We start from the raw sequence: 17,975 nt of genomic DNA on the forward strand, positions 1-17,975 counted from the left end.
CCATTTTTGCCCCCTCCTTAAGCCAAGTTTTAAAAGTTTATTTATTAGTCACAAGTAAGGCTTACATTAACACTGCAATAAAGTTACTGTGAAATTCCCCTAGTCGCCACAGTCTGACGCCTGTTCAGGTCAATGTACCTAACCAGCACATCTTTCAGAATGTGGGAGGAAACCGGAGCACCCGGAGGAAACCCACGCAGACATGGGGAGAATGTGCAAACTCCACATAGACAATGACCCAAGCCGGGTATCAAACCCGATTCCCTGGCGCTGTGAAGCAGCAGTGCTAACCACTGTGCTACCGTGCCGCCCGTTTCTGTTGTAGCGATGATGATATGCTGTCAAGTGTCTTATCTGGGCCTTCACCTCATTGGCTTTATTTATTATACTCCTTTCATTTACATTTACACCTTTTAACATTGCCTAATTCCTGTGCTGTACACTTTTTAACCTGTGTTTCTTCTGTCTTACAGTCACTCATTAATTCTCCATTTCCTGGTCCCTGCTCTGAATTTGCCCTCAGCTTTTCACCCCTCTGCCAATCTAATTTAAAACGCCTTCCAACAGCACTAGCAAATCTCCCTGCGGGCATATTTGTGCTAGTCCCATTTTCCTCAAAATTGGTCCTAATGCCTCGGAACCAATGCCCTTCCTCCAACACTAGCTTTCCAGCTACGTGTTTAATTCTCCTATTTCTACACTCGCTTGCACGTGGGACTGGGAGTGATCCTGAGATTAGAGGTCCTATTTATCTTTTCACCTTCCTAGCTCCCTAAGTCTGCTTTCAGGACCTCATTCCCTTTCCTCCCTAAGTCATTGGTACCAACATGGACCACAAGCTCTGACTGATCACCCTCCCCCAGAAGAATGTCCTGCAGCCGCTTCTTGTTACCCTTGATCCTTGTACCAGTGAGGCAACATGCCATCTAGGAGTCACGTCTACAGCCACAGAAATGCCTGTCTGTTCCCCTAGCAAACAAATCCCCTATCACTACTGCTTTTCCCCTTTTTTTTTCTTCCCTCCTGCACAGCATAGCCTCCTGTGGTGCCACAAATCTGGCTCTGACTGCATTCCTCCGAGGAACCAATGCCCTCACCAATATTCAAAGTGAAAAACCAATTGGTGAGTGAGATCCCAGGGGACTCCTGCACTAGCTGCCTTGTTTTCTTGCATTGCCTGATGGTCACCCATTCCCTTTCTGCCTCCAGGCACCTAAGATGTGGTGTGACCACCTCTCTGAACATGCTATCTACATAGCTCTCAACTTTGCAGATGCACCACAGTGACTCCAGTTGCTGCTCAAGCTCTGATACCCGGAGCTCAGGGTTCTGTAGCTGGTGACACTTCCTGCACATGTGGTCATCTAGGACACCAGGAGCATCCATGATCTTCCACATGTTACAAGGCACGCATTCCACACGACTGAGACACCTGCGTCTAGTATTCAGGTGGTCCCGAAATTCAGCAACCATGGAGTCCTCCATTCTTCACATCACTGCAGAGCTGCCTGTTTGTGACCCAGTAGCAGCTGGAAATGACTGCTTTCCCAAAAAACTTTTTAGGGCAGCATCCATTTGTTCTAACAGAGAATCTGCTCCATGAAATTGAATCCTCGCTGGTACCAGAGGTCTGTCTAAATGTGAAACTATGTACTATCCTGTAACTTAAATGTAAGCACAGACTCCAGGATCTCTGAATTAAACTTGATCAGTCTCTTATACAACCTATCAAAATGTGTAATATACTGTTCCATGGACAGATTGTCCAGCTTTTTAAATTTAAAAGTTGACCACATTTCATAGGCTTCTGGCAGATCACCTTTCTTGTAAATCCTATCCATAAATTATAATAAAAGAATTAATCCCTTTTCAGCATCCAAGTTTTCAACCAGTTCCAAAAATACTTTACTTCTAATCTTATTTTTTCCTGGTAGTGACAAAGCTATGGCCATACCTTGCTTCCTGCTGGATAACCAGGTAGCCCAAGTTCAGATTTCCACTGCTCATATAGTTCAGACTCCAAAAATCCAGAAGATAATCAAAGTTTGAGAATTTGGATTGGGCCTCAGTCATTTTACACAAGAGGCTGCCTGGAAAGAGAGACAAAAAATTACTCCTCTGCTACCAGGTTATACTGTTGAGCAGGCACCTGGTAAAGGAAGAAGCTGGAGCCAGTCTGTCTTCAACATTGGTTTATCGATAAATCCCCAGTATAACACAGGTGTGATGCGTGATATAACTCACGAGGCTAGAGGTACTCGAGGAAATAAAGGCTTTTATTGACTACAACAATAGAGCTACCATATATAATACACGATCCCAGACTAAAAGGTCCCAGACAGAGCAGTGACCTTTATACCTCTCCCAGGAGGCGGAGCCCAACTGGGATGTACCATAATAACTATATTACAGGTAGAACAGCCCAACCCTAACCTCAACAGTAACATGTAGAACAGCCCAACCCTAACCCCAACAGTAACATATATACAGACTCATAGTACTGGCCAGATCCTGGCTCAGCACTACCTGGTGGGAACCAACAATGGTTCACCACAAGGTGCAGATTACATTTCTCTTCCCTTCCACACAGGAGGAAACTGTGCCCTCACGTTTACCCAAATCGTTCTTAACTACCGCTGTTAATTATCACAGAATTGGGGACATTAACCCTGTCCATCCAAAAGTATGGAATTCCCTCAGTACTGCTCCCCCCATAGTGCAGAACTCCCTCAGTACTGCCTCTCTAACGCTGTGATATTCCCTCAGTACTGCCTCTCTAACGCTGTGATATTCCCTCAGTACTGCCTCTCTAACGCTGTGATATTCCCTCAGTACTGCCTCTCTAACGCTGTGATATTCCCTCAGTACTGCCTCTCTAACGCTGTGATATTCCCTCAGTACTGCCTCTCTAACGCTGTGATATTCCCTCAGTACTGCCTCTCTAACGCTGTGATATTCCCTCAGTACTGCCCCTCTGACACTGTGATATTCCCTCAGTACTGCCCCTCTGACACTGTGATATTCCCTCAGTACTCCTCCTCTGAAGCTGTGACATTCCCAGTAAGAGTTTTGACAACACCAGGTTAAAGTCCAACAGGTTTATTTGGTAGCAAATGCCATTAGCTTTCAGAGCGCTGCTCCTTTGTCAGATGGAGTGGATATCTGCTCTCAAACAGGGCACAGAGACACAAAATCAAGTTACAGAATACTGATTAGAATGCGAATCCCTACAGCCAACCAGATCCTAAAGATACAGACAATGTGAGTGGAGGGGGCATTTAGCACAGGTTAAAGAGATGTGTATTGTCTCCAGACAGGACAGCCAGTGAGATTCTGCAAGTCCAGGAGGCAAGCTGTGGGGGTTACTGATAGTGTGACATAAATCCAAGATCCCGGTTTAGGCCGTCCTCGTGTGTGCGGAACTTGGCTCTCAGTTTCTGCTCAGCGACTCTGCACTGTCGTGTGTCGTGAAGGCCACCTTGGAGAACGCTTACCCGAAGATCAGAGGCTGAATGTGATATTCCCTCAGTACTGCCCCTCTGACAGTGTGGACTTTCCCTCAGTACTGCCCCTCTGACAGTGTGATATTCCCTCAGTACTGCCCCTCTGACAGTGTGGCTTTCCCTCAGTACTGCCCCTCTGACAGTGTGGCTTTCCCTCAGTATTGCCCGTCTGACAGTCTGGTGCTCCCTCAGCACTGTCCAATCACAGTGCAAGACCCACTAGGTCCTTGGAGTGGGCCTTTAACCCACAAGCTACTAACTCAGAAGAGGGTGTTACCTATTCAGCCACAGCTAACCTATGAGGACAAAGCAGTAACGTCTTCCCCTCTATGAGCCTCGCGTGCTCATGTGACAACATCATTCCCCTTGGTGTGAAGCCTCCTACAGCCAGTCACTTAAGTTTCTGAAATATCTGTTGCTTCCTGCAGGTCCTGTGGAATGGGAAATCTCACTTAGAAGTGAGTCTGCCTGGAACGTATAAAGGACAGGCATGTGGCCTGTGTGGGAACTTCAACAACTACCCTCAGGATGACATGCGGGTCCGCAGCGGGCAAATTGTCACTTCTGAGGCAACATTTGGGAACAGCTGGAAGGTGAGTTCTGAGGGCAAGTCTGACTGGAGTCCTATGTATGGGTGAGACCATAGCACCTACCACACGTGCTGAGCGTCAACTAGCTGGCCATTCCCCCAACAGGATAACCTCATAGAGTTGGAGGCAAAGATAGAATGCTTTCTCCATCAGCAGGTAGGGACGAGCTATAGTAACAAGCATTCAACCAAACCACAGGAAAAAGACAGAACGCACATTTCTATAGCGCCTTTCACCACCTCTATATCCCAAAACACACAACCCTGGAAGTGTGGTCACTGCTGCAACATAAAAAGCTCATAATAACCAACAAGCAGCAATGTGATAATGAATATGATCTGTTGTTGTGACATTGACTGAGGGATAGATACTGACCAAGGTACCAGGGAGAACTCCCCTGGTCATCAAAAGGACATTTTTAGGGATTTTTACCTCCACCTGAAAAGGTAAATGGGGCCTCGGTCTAATGCCTCATCTGAAAGAAGGCACCTCCAACAGTGCAGCACCCCCTTCAGATTGCAGCGGTTGTGTCACACTAGATTATGTGCTCAAGACTCTGGAGTGGGATTTGAGCCCACAATCCTCTAACTCTGAAACAAATGCTGACCCATTGAGTCCCAGTTACACAGAGAGCATTAAGGCCTGACAGAACTGGAAAGGAATGATGAAAAGAGATTTGATGGGATGACCAGTGACTTTTTAACACAGCAAGTGTCAGACAGGCTCACAAGATACCAGAAAATTCCAAAGTGGAAACAGTTAATATGGCAGATTATCCACCTCATGTCAACCATCAGTATTGGCCCCAAGCACTGCTTTCACAGCCAGTCTTATAGGGAATACGGAAAACTGGCCAACAACCCAAATTTAAAGGGATGTACCTAGGTAAAGGCAAGTGGCTCCATTTGGGGGACAAGTAATATTTCAAACTTTTCAAAGCTTAAGTCAATTTTAAATATTTGACAGATACAGCATGAATTAGATAGAGTAAAGCTGTCTTCACATTACCAATCAAACACTCCCAAGAACAAATACAGAATATATAAAGTAAAGTTTATGAGGTAGATGTTCTGAGCTTTCAGGAGTATTCCTATCAGGCTTATCCAAAGCTTGCTAACCGACAGTTTGATTGTTCAAACCTTGTAATGAAGTCCAGGGTCCCATTTGTTTTCTTGATCATTGTGTGTTGCTGCACAACAACACCGAATGCCTCCCATGGCCAATCTGAACCCCTCTATCTTCTCTCCAGGCCATCTCCGCCTTCCACACCGACCCTCCTCCATTTAAATTCCACTCTTTATCCCCATTCCTGTATCTCTGCCCAGCACTAATAAGAACAAAGAACAGTACAGCACAGGAAACAGGCCCTTTCGGCCCTCCAAGCCTGTGCCGCTCATTGGTCCAACTAGACCATTCGTTTGTATCCCTCCATTCCCAGGCTGCTCATGTGACTATCCAGGTAAGTCTTAAACGATGCCAGCATGTCTGCCTCCACCACCCTACTTGGCAGCGCATTCCAGGCCCCTACCACTCTCTGTGTAAAAAAACGTCCCTCTGATATCTGAGTTATACCTCGCCCCTCTCACCTTGAACCCGTGACCCCTTGTGATCGTCACCTCCGACCTGGGAAAAAGCTTCCCACTGTTCACCCTATCTATCCCCTTCATAATCTTGTACACCTCTATTAGATCTCCCCTCATTCTCCGTCTTTCCAGGGAGAACAAGCCCAGTTTACCCAATCTGGGAATTTGGTTCTGATGCTGGTGAACTGTATATGCCTATGGATTGATAGTTTCCTTAATCATATGTGTGTAACTCTCCTCAGGTGCGCAGTGAGAACGAGAGCAGGCCACACTGTGCAGACGGAGAGGATATCGACCCCTGTAAGCGGGCAGGTTACCGAGCTCGCAAAGAAGCTAATGCCAAGTGCAAGATCCTGAAGTCCAAGGTCTTTGAACGCTGTCACGCGGTGGTGCCACCTGAGATGTTCTTCGGTTCCTGTGTGTATGACCTGTGTGCTTGCGGTTCAAACATCGATGAGTGCTTGTGTGATGCTCTGGAAGCTTACGCATCTCAGTGTCGAGAGGCTGCGCTTGTCCTGCATTGGCGATCACCAACGCTCTGTGGTACGTTCACATTTGCCTACTTTGAATTCAGGGATCCCAATATTTCTCCACAGATAGCTGTCCTTCTAAACCTCCACCACATTGAACTAATTCATGGTGGAACATGAATTCCAGCTGGCTGAACATGGGTTGTGTGTTATGTCTGAATGACTTTGCACATTCTATGCTGAATTAGGGGCAATCCCTGTTCTATGGGCCAATACCGATCAGCAACTGGGCTGAGACAATATCGGAATAAATCATCCCTTCTAATTGGGATTGGATTTGGTCCTCGGTCATAGAGAATGAATGGTCAGTTTCTGACCAGTGTTAAACCTGACACTCAGTCAGGTCTGAGACAGTTTTGAAAGCTGTGGCAGTGAGGAAGATGTTGAACCTTTTGAAGGGACTGTGTGACACGATACAGTTGTGTTTTTTAAAATCATTTTATGGAATGTGGGCTTTCCTGGCGAGGCCAGCATTTATTGCTAATCCCCAATTGCCCTTGAGAAGGTGGTGGCGAGCTGCATTCTTGAACCGCTGCAAGCCATGGGTGTAGTTACATCCACAGTGCTGTTAGGGAGGGAGATCCAGGATTTTGAGCCAGTGACAGTAAAGGAACAGTGATATATTTCCAAGTCAGGATGGTGAGTAACTTGGAAGGGTACCTCCAGGTAGTGGTGTTCCCACTTTTCGGTTGCCTTTGTCCTTCTAGATGGTAGTGGTTGTGGATTTGGAAGATGCTGCCTAAGGAGTTTTGGTGAACTCCTGCAGTGCATCGTGTAGATGATATGCACTGCTGCCACTGTGTGTCAGTGGTCGAGGGAGTGAATGTTTGTGGAAGGGGTAGCAATCACGGGGGCTGCTTTGTCCTGGATGTTGTCTAGCTTCTTGAGTGTTGTTGGAGCTGCAATCATTCAGCCAAGTGGAGAGTATTCCATTATATTCCTGACTCGTGCCTTGTAGATGGTGGACATGCTTTGGCGAGTCAGGAGGTGAGTTACTCAGTGCAGATTCCTAGCCTCTGACCTGCTCTGGTAACCACAGTATTTATATGGCTAGTCTAGTTCAGTTTCTGGTCGATGGTAACCCCCAAGACGTTGATTGTGGAGGATTTAGTGATGGTGATGCCATTGAATGTCCAGGTGTTAGATCCTCTCTTGTTGTAGATGGTTAATGCCTGGCACTTGTGTGGTGTGAATGTCATTTGTCAGCCCAAGCCTGGATATTGTCTGGGGCTTGTTGCATTTGGACATAGACTGCTTCAGTATCTGAACTCACGCATTGTACAGTGAATGAAACTGAACATTGTGCAGTCTTCTGTGAACGCCTCCACTTCTGACCTTATGATGGGAGGAAGGTTATCAATAAAGCAGCCGAAGATGGTTGGGCCTAGGACACTACCCTGAGGAACTCATGCAGTGATGCCCTGGAGCTAGATGTTTGACCTCGTCACCACAACCATCTTCCTTTCTGTCAAGTATGACTCCAACCAGCAGCGGGTTTTCCCCCGATACCCATTAACTCGGGCTCCTTGATGCCATACTCAGTCAAATGCTCTCTTGATGTCAAGGGCAGTCCCTCACCTCACCTCTGCAATTCAGCTTTTTTGTACATACTTGAATCAAAGTCAGGGGCTGAATGACCCTGGTGGAACCAAACTGAGCATCAGTGAGCAGGTTATTGCTGAGTAAATGCCGTTTCATGGCTCTATCAAAGACTCTTCTATCATTTTTAAACTGATGGGGCAGCAATTGGCCACATTGAATTTGCCCTGCGTTTTGCATACAGACCATACTTGGGCAATTCTCCACATCGCCAGGTAGATGCCAGTGTTGTAGCTGTACTGGAATAGTTTGGTTAAGGGCACAGTAAGTTCGGGAACACAAGTCTTCAGTACTATTGCCAGAATATTGTCAACCTTTGCAGTATCCAGTGCCTTCAGCCATTTCTTAAAATCAAGGAGTGAATCGAATTGACTGGAGATTGGCATCTGTTGCTTGGGACCCCCAGAGGATGCCGAGATGGATCATCCAGTTGGTGCTTCTGGTTGAAGATTATTGTGAATGCTTAAGCCTTATGTTTTGCACAAATGTGCTGGGTTCCTCCATCATTGAGGATGGGGATAATTGTAGAGTCTCCCCCTCCAGTAAGTTGTTTCATTGTCCACCACCATTCATGACCAAATGTGGCAAGACTGTAGAAATTAGACCTGATCCATTGGTTGCAGAACTGCTTAGCTCTGTCCATTACTTGCTGCTTATGCTGTTTGGCACCTAAGTAGTCCTGCACTGTAGCTTCGCCAGGTTGACACTTTTTTTTAGGTATGCCTGGTGCTACTCCTGGCATGCCATCCTGCATTCTTCATTGAACCAGGGTTGATATCCAGGCTTGATGATAATGGTAGAGTGAAACATATGCCAGTCAATGAGGTTACAGATTGTGGTTGAATATAAAGCTGCTGCTGATGGCCCACAGTGCCTCATTAATGCCCAGTCTTGAGTTGCTGGATCTGTTCGAAGTCTATCCCAATTAGCCCTGTGGTAGTGCCAAGTATCACAATGGAAGGTATCCTCAGTGTGAATGTGGGACATAGTCTCCACAAGGACTCTGCAGTGGTCATTCCTGCCAATTCTGGTCAGGCAGGTTGGTGAGAATAGGTCAAGTATGTTTTTCTCTCTTGTTGGCGCCATGACAATGTGCAGCTTAGCCAGTCTAACAGTATGTACTTTAGAACCTGGCCAGCTCAGTCTGTGGTTGTACTACAGAGCCACTCCTGGTGATGGACATTGAAATGCCCCGCCCAGAGTACATTCTGTTCCCCAGTCCTCAGTGCTTGCACCAAGTGGTGTTCAACATGGAGGAGTACTGATTCATCAGATGAGGGGGAACTGTATGTGGTGATCGGCCAGAGGTTTTCTTGCCCATGTTTGGCCTGGTGCCATGAGACTTCATGGGGTCCAACTCCCTCTCTGACAGGACATGCCCAAGGATGGTGGTGTGTATATGGTATGATGCTGTGAGTGTGACTACATCAGGCTGTTGCTTGACTAGTCTGTGAGACAGCTCCCCCAATTTAGACGCAAACCCCTAGATGTCAGGAAGGAGGACTTTGCATAGTCAACAGGGCTGTTTGCCATTGTTGTTTCCAGTGCCCTGGTCAACGTAGGATGGTCCACCTAGTTTCAATCCTTTGTATACAACCGCCATACCAGAGGGCAGTAAAGAGTCAACGATACTGCTGTGGGTCTAAAGTCACATGTAGGACATTATAGGTAAGGATGCAGATTTCCTTCCCTAAAGAACATTAATGAACCAGATGGATCTTTACAACAATCATTTCACACTCATCATTAGACTTTTTAATTCCAGATTTTTATTGAACTCAAAATTCCACCATTTGCCATAGTGAGATTAGAACCCAGGTCCCGAGACCACTACCCTGGGTCTCTGGATTATTCATCAGTGATAACACAACTACACCACTGCCTCTACATGATATAGCTGCATTACAGGATATAGAAGTGTGTGACAGGCTTGAATCATGTGAAATTAGCAAAAGCAGAGACTGAGGAAGTAGTTTGGTATATACTGGGATGACCAGTTTTGTAATTTACCTACTTTGGGAGGAATCTGTAGTATTGGTGTAGTAAAGGTACAAAAATAATGTGTGCTAATTGGACTGTGCTCTCTCCCTTCAGCGGTTGGTTGTCCTTCTGATCGTGGTTACGTGTTTGACGAGTGTGGCCCTCCATGCCCAAAGACCTGTTTTAACAAAGATGTTCCCCTGGGAGTGATTGATGCCCACTGCTTCAAGCCTTGTGTCCCGGGCTGCCAGTGTCCAGCTGGTCTAGTGGAACATGAATCTCACTGTATTGCACCAGAGACCTGTCCCAAAATAATCTACGGTAATCTGTGATTCACACAGGCACAGACAGACACACACACGTCAAACACTGCTAGTACACTTGTAGTCAGTGTTTTACTGTATAAAGGTGCATTGGGGGAAAAGCAGAAAAGGACAGACCAAGCACACATCCTCTAATGTTGGCCTGTACACTCAGACAGCAGAACCAGCTAAAAGCAGAGAATGTAACTCTTCAAATATATGGATTGTGAAGTGAAGAGCAATGGAACACTCTATTCAGCTGGCGATTGTGTACCTGTCATCTGGAGTGTGTCTGTTCATTTTCTACCTTCATTCAAGTCACAGTTTCTGAGCATTGAGACTCTCATTATATTTGTTCACTGTATTATGTAAATTAGATTTCAATATTGTTTGTGGGTTAAGATTGGGGATCATAGTCCTGTGGCAAAATCCACTTGGAGACAGTCAAAGAGATTCGATTTGCCTATAGATGTTGAGGACGGAAACATCAACATTCCTGAATTTATAATCAGTCCCAGACATATCCAGTACAGGTTGGACACAGTAATACGCTCTTTACATTGTCCTATTAAACACTCCAGGGCAGGGGAAGTACAAGTTAAATAGAGTAAATTTCTCTACACTGTCCCATCAAACATCCTAGGGCAGGACAGCATGGGTTAGCCACACACTGTGAAGCTCCCCATAGCCCAGTATCAATCCAAAACGAATCCACTGTCTCCCTTGATTCCACCAATTATCTTTTGCTGAAGAACATGATGAAAGGTTGGTGTGGAGGGGGCATTATCCCAGCATTCATAGCAATAGAGGAAGTTGCTTATTAACTCTGTGGGCCCTGTGGTTTAAAAGGATCTTGGCATCCTCAAGAAATGCTGGAATACTCCCAGCTCATGTTATTACTTAAAAGAGAGAGAAGCACTGGAAATCATACAGAGAAGCGTTGTGGAGGGAAATTGAGAGGGAATGGATACCGTAAAAAAGGTAAGCATGGGGGAAAGAAAAAGTCCCTTTTCTTCAATATTGTGGAATCTATTACATAAACTTTGACAGACAAATGAGGCTCCAGTTTGATGTCTCAATTGAAAACATCCTCAACAATGCAGTACTCTCTCAGTACTGTCCTAGGAGTATCAGCCTGGACTGTGTGCTGAAATCCCTGGAGTGATGCTTGAACCCAGGACCTTTTGTCTCAGGCAAGAGTGCTACCACTGAGCCACATCCGACACCATTAATGGCATGTGTTATCCCTGAGCAGGTAGACGGATATAGCTTATCAGTTGATTATCTTAACAAGTAGGATCTGTCCATTACTAATTGCAGTTCACCTACATTGGAAAGTAGCACATCCATGTTCTACCATCATGGAGTGAGATTCTCATGCAATCTGGAGTTCAGATTTTAAGATGCAAAATTTATTTAAAGTTATTCTTTACTCACATAATCACTGAGGAGTGTTAATGTCTAGTGTACACTCTGCAATAAAACCACTTTTTCTTGCCATTTGGTTTGCTGAGATTGTCTTTTTAATTTGTGTGTCCATTGCTGTACAGGGACTGACCTCACAATATGCCCTTTGAGCTGTCCAGAGTGTTACCTGGAAGACCCCTCTTTGTACAGGATGTTAGAATTACAAAAAAACCATTCCCAAAACAACACAAACTTTCTACAATTTTCCCCTTGCATTGATTCATGCTGGGATAAATGCCACAGGCCATGACTGTCCTCCACAATATCAGCACTTAACCACAGATTTCATTGTCTGTCTCAGTCATGCCAAACTCAGGAATTTATCACAAAAGACAGGATTTCGAAGTAAAATTAAGACTCATGATTTGCAACAAGCACTTTTAATACATATCTTCCATAGGCTACTATGTCCAGCTTCCTCCCCCTACCACCTCCCTAGGTAACTTGGCTACGGCAATTCCCACTTTCCTGCTCTCTGCAGCTACTCAGCAAGGAATGCTGTAATCGTGTACATATTGAATTCCGCAATCGCGGCCCAGTAAACAATAGAATTTCAAGTCTACACTTCTGTCCCAAGTTTATCCTCAGTTTTTCTTTGCTGGCCTGTTTTTTTCCACTTTCTCGTGTCTCTTATTTTCTTTGCTTCTTGATGGCTGTTAAAGATCCTGCAATTCACACCTCCTCTGGCCACATCTTTTGCGTCTGATTCAACCATCGCTTCCGTTTGGCTTTGCACCAGGAAACTTTTGTCATTTAATTTTTCCTGCCCTCCACCCCATCCTGGACCATCCAGTCCATTCCTCCTACCCTCCCCCTTTTCACTTGCTCAAAATCAATTATGTTTTGAACTTTTTCCGGTTCTGATGAAAGGTCTTCCATAGGCTACTATGTCCAAAAATGTGCGGGTTAGGTTGATTGGCCGTGCTAAAAATTGCCCTTAGTGTCCTGGAATGCGTAGGTTAGAGGGATTAGTGGGTAAATATGTAAGGATATGGGGGTAGGGCCTGGGTGGGATTGTGGTCGGTGCAGACTCGATGGGCCGAATGGCCTCTTTCTGTACTGTAGGGTTTCTATGTTTCTATGTTTATGTCATAGACGCGAAACATTGGGCTGCATTTTTAAAAATTGGGTCAGGAACCAGCAATGGGATCTAGTTTTGGTCCTTATCCCACAAGGCGTGCTTTTGGCACTCCCAACTGGATTTTTGAAGCTGCAGCAAATCTAAGGCCAGACGGCAGGCTTTCCATCCAATCGCGGAGTGGCCAGGCTCCAGTTGCTGGTGGGAAAGAGCAAGGCCCTCCTGTACTCTGTGATCAGCAAACCCCACCAACCGGGATGGAAACAGCCAATCTGAAGATGGTGAGAGGGAAGGAGAAGGTGAGGTAAGCTTTTCCTCATCGTTTCAAAAATACATAGCTAGATCCTTAAGGAGAAAGCCCTCCAGGTGACGGCCAGCAGCAACAGCTGTGGCCCAGCAGCTGTTACAAGTCATCAGCTGGCTCCCTCGAATGATCCATCGCTCCTGCTGACCACCCCTCAATAACTTCTTTCCCTGAACCCACCACATTGGCCTGGTCATGAGCTGTCTGCATTGCCAACCGAAAATCCCAGTTGGTATGGGAAGGGGCCTAAAAAGGCCCCATAAGTTATCAATAATTGGCCTCAATTTGCTGCCCTTTGTGAGTGGCAGCATCTCCCTTGCACCTCCAACATTTTTGCTATTTTGGTTGCTCTCATTGCTTTCTCATTTTTAAAACTGATGCACTTCAGTCCCACGCTCCCGTCCTACGGGTACCTGGTGTGGAGGGACGGGAAAGGGGAGGGAGGACCTCCTTGTATATCTACTCCTGGGCCTGGCCAAACTTACCATTAGCAGATCCAGGCAATGGGTAACCAAGGGGGTAATCCGATCAACTATCTGCACTTCCATTATGACTACATTCATGGCTGGGTGTCCCTAGAGAGGGAGCATGATGTGCCCACCGGTACCATAAGACCGTAAAACATAGGAGCAGAATTAGGGCACTCGGCCCATTGAGTCCGCTCCGTCATTCAATCATGCTGATATTTTTCTCATCCCCATTCTCTTGTCTTTTCTCCATAACCCCTGATCCCCTTATTAATCAAGAACCTATCTATCTCTGTCTTAAAGACAGTCAAGGACCTGGCCTCCACAGCCTTCTGCGGCAAAGAGTTCCACAGATTCACCACTCTGTGGCTGAAGAAATTCCTCCTCATCTTTGTTTTAAAGGATCGTCCCTTTAGCCTGAGGTTGTGCCCTCTGGTTCTAGTTTTTCCTACTAGTGGAAACATCCTCTCCACGTCCACTCTATCCAGGCCTTGCAGTATCCTGCAAGTTTCAATAAGATCCCCCCTCATCCTTCTAAACTCCAATGAATACAGTCCCAGAGTCCTCACCCTGTCCTCATATGACAAGCTCTTCATTCCAGGGATCATTTTTGTGAACCTCCTCCGGACTCTTTCCAAGGCCAACACATCCTTTCTTAGATATGGGGTCCAAAACTGCTCACAATACTCCAAATGGGATCTGACCAGAGCCTTACACAGCCTTATACTACCATTGAGGCCTTCCATGCATGATTGGCATTGGAGGGACTGAGGTGCCTTAATGACCCTCTTAATCATGCTTGATGTTTTAAATTTCCTTTGTGATTTGTTTAGTGTAGCACCCCTTTAATGGGCTGCTCCTTTAATTTTTCCCTCAGTTTATTTGATTTAGTGTAATTGGTTATTTGTTAATTTCAAAATAGGAGTGGCAGCATCTCAGCACGGAGGCAGCAGTACCACATTGCACGCCTGTTTGCCTCTGATCCAGATCCTGCACTAATTTAACAATCAAGGCTCCCCCACAAACCCTGTTTCTCTCTCCACTGATGTGCCAGACCTTCATGCATTTTATGTTTTTATTTCAAATTCAATCTCTCCATTCTCCTTGTTTACAACCCCCTTCCTCTGCACAGTCATGAGCCTTGTCACCTCCATTCAGGTGAGAAAAAATCTGATTTTAATCTCGGAACTTATTACAATCATAGTGGTGGACCTGGATGTCTGCACCTTGCTCGGGGAGACTCCCATGGTTAGCTGTTTCTCTTTCCCTGGGTCGTACTGTCCCCTGTGTTTCTCACACACAAATTAGAGGGCTGGGACAGTTTGCTACACACTGTTCAAAGGTTGCGAATGACAGAGAGTATTGGATTGTTAATGGAGTACTGTTGGAAGAGATTTGGTGAACTAGAAAAGCACATCATATCCTGTTTTAGGAAGGTTTTGACTGCAGGCTGCCCTGAAACCTGCTTCATTCAGGTACATCTGACAATAATAAATCAAATCAAAAAATTCACCAACTCCACCAATGATGCAATATTCCACATGGCTGGGGTTGCAATTATCATTCAATGTTAAGGGGCACAGTAACTTTCACGTTGCCCTCCTCTTGAAGTAAGTTTGGAGCTAATGCTGTCAAGAAAGCTTCAAACTTCCAGACTCCCAGTCCAAGCTTTAAGAACCCTCTGGAAAATTGACTCAGGGAAACAGTGATAAACAGGATTATCAATAAGAATGTATCAACTCAACGAGTAAACATGATCTTCTGTCTGTTGAGACTGAATGCACAACTGGTAACAGGCAGGATTTTAAAAATGTTTTTGTAAAGCAGTTTCAGAAGGAGTAATATCATTTTGGTGAAGAGCTCTGGCCTGTTACGGTCATTTTTTTAAAAATTTGTTATGGGTTAAATGTTGCTGATAAAGGCAGCATCTATTGCTCATCCTAATTGTCCTTGAGAAAGTGGTGGCGAATTCTTGAACTGCTGCAGTCCACCTGGTGTAGATACACCCAGAGTGTTTTTTTTCTGTTTGATACAACGGAGTGATTTGCTTGGCTATTTCAGGGTCAACTTCATCAATGTGGCTCTGGAGTCACATGTAGGCCAGACTGAGTAATAACAGCTGATTTCCTACTCTGAAGGACATTAATGAACCAGATTGTTTTTTTTATAACAATCTGATGGTTTTATGATTATTGAAACGAGCAATTTATTCCAGATTTATCAAAAATTCAAATTAAATTGCCCCAGTTGCCATCATAGGATTTAAACCCATGTCTCTTAAGTATTGGTCGGAGTCTCTGGATTACTAGTCCAGTACATTATTACCGTGCCCCACTTGATAGAAATATCATCTCCCAAGTCAGGAAGTTGTTGATTCAAGTCCCCCTCCAAAATTTGAGTACGAAAGTTAAGGCTGACACACCAGGGAAGTGCTGTCTTTTTAATGAGTTGTTAAACCAAGGTACTCTCAGGTGCAGACACAGGATCCTGTGATACTAATATGTAACCCAGTCATTATCTGATCATTGTCTCATTGCCACAGATCTCGCTATATGCAAATTGGCTGTTGTGTTTCCTACATTACAGCGTTTGCAAAAGCACTTCATTGGTTGTAAGGTCCTGTGTTCGAGAAAGACACTGTAAGGACACTTCTGAGTGATAAAAGTTTATAAACCATCTGTTAATCTATATTGGTCTATGTTTGAAATAAATAGCTACTCAGGTTTTGATAGTAAATCTCTCAATCTTAAGAATATCTCTCTTGATATATGAGACATTACTTTTGGCATGCCTGCTCTTAAAAATGTCTGATAAGGTGGCGATAACAAAAGGTTCAATTAGTGCAAAAAGCTCAATTCACAAATTCAATTATCTCAACTATAGCTAAAGGTGACAGGTTATAGCAATATTGAGCATAAATCGAAAGGCACCATTTTGGCACTGGTCATTGCACTGGTTCAGCCTCAACCAGAGTATTGTTCCAGTTCCGGGTACCTACTTCAGGAAGAAAGTGAAGGCATTAGTGGCACAGTTGTTAGCACTGCTGCCTCACAACACCAGGGACCCAGATTCAATTCCAGCCTCGGATGATTGTGTGGAGTTTGCACATTCTCCCTGTCTCTGCGTGGATTTCCTCTGGGTGCTCCAGTTTCCTCCCACTCCAAATATGTGCAGGTTAGATGGATTGACCATGCTAAATTGCCCCTTAGTTCAGGGTGACTAGCAGGATACATACGTCGGGTTACAGGACAGGGCCTGGGTTATATTGTCGTGAGTGGAGGATCGAAGGGCCGAATGGCCTCCTTCTGCACTGCAGGGATTCTATGATTAGAGAGGGTGCAGAAACGATTCGCGAGATTGGTTCTGGGGATGGGAGCCTTCAGTTATGAACAAAGATTGGAGAATTTGAGACTGTTTTCCTTGGAGAAGATTGAGTGGAGATTGATAGAGGTACCCAAAACCATGGTGTCTGGACTGAGTAGATAGAGTAAATCTGTTTCCACTGGTGGAAGGATTGAGAACCAGAAGGCACAGATTTAAGGTAACAGACAAATAAAGCAATAGCGATATGAGGAAAAGCCTTTTCACATGATGGTTGGTTAGGATCTGGAATGCATTGCCTGAGAGTCTGGTGGAGGTAGAATCAATGGAGGCTTTCAAAAGGAAATTGGATCATTATCTGAAAAGTAAAATTTACAGGACTAGGAGAAAAGGCAGGGCAGCAGCACGAGGTGAGCTGATCCTACAGAGGAACCACTCTATCTTACTGCCAATGTGAATCTTCCTTCCCTGTGCCAGGCAATTGCCATTTCTTTTACCCCATGGATTGTAACAGGTGCCTGGCACCTGCCTGGTATGTAGGTGTATAGATCGTTCCAGAGGACAGTTTGGGTGTCCAGAGTGCCCCCAGAGGTAAGTGGTCCCACTACTTGTAATGTATTCGCATCAAGGTTCTGAAGTCTCGCATGCTCCTACTTCCTCCCTTCTGAGAGGTCATTCCCACTCCTGCCACACACTCCACTTTAGGCAAAGGATTCACCCAGAACTGAGTTATCCCCACAGGAGTGGAATATACATCAAGCAATCACCTTCAGAGGAAGCCATGGAAGAGACAACAAATCCTCAGAGGGTAAGTGGGGCTGCCAACCTCCCAGATCTTCAAAGGACGTTTCTTCTAGACCATTCTAAGCATGGAAACACGGTGCAGATTTGTCAGGTCCCACTCATGTCTGACAACGTAGCAGCTTCTGAAATACATTCCTGAACTCGGTGTTGAAGGCTGTGTAGATAATGGGATTGACGGCACTGTTTACGTATCCCAGCCATGTGACCACACTGATCAGCATGGAGCCAATGCTGCAGGATTCACACACAACCTTCATAATATGAACAACAAAGAATGGAGTCCAGCAAGCGAGGAACACCCCTGAGGTGAAAACATACAAGTATTTAAATCAAATGATGATCCTCTCCTGATCAGTTCATCTTCAGATCCCAGAGGATAGAAACTCAGTGTTTATAATCCCCGATTACGCCATCCCTCACATCACATCATCGTGTATCATTCCATCC

At 45.3% G+C, this 17,975-nt stretch overlaps 1 protein-coding gene across 1 annotated transcript in view; it reads left to right on the forward strand.

The window, feature by feature from the left end:
* kcp (kielin cysteine rich BMP regulator) overlaps positions 1–11,586 on the forward strand; it is a 34,310-nt gene extending 22,724 nt beyond the window's left edge. The window contains exons 18-20 of the mRNA XM_078207970.1: positions 3,932–4,096; positions 5,919–6,219; positions 9,900–11,586. Of these exons, the coding sequence (XP_078064096.1) occupies positions 3,932–4,096; positions 5,919–6,219; positions 9,900–10,117 (684 nt within the window). The 3' untranslated portion in view covers positions 10,118–11,586. The remainder of the gene's footprint in view (positions 1–3,931; positions 4,097–5,918; positions 6,220–9,899) is intronic.
* Positions 11,587–17,975: the final 6,389 nt, after the last annotated feature.

The sequence above is a fragment of the Mustelus asterias genome, unplaced genomic scaffold, assembly GCF_964213995.1.
Source record: "Mustelus asterias unplaced genomic scaffold, sMusAst1.hap1.1 HAP1_SCAFFOLD_2968, whole genome shotgun sequence".
NCBI lineage: Eukaryota > Metazoa > Chordata > Chondrichthyes > Carcharhiniformes > Triakidae > Mustelus > Mustelus asterias.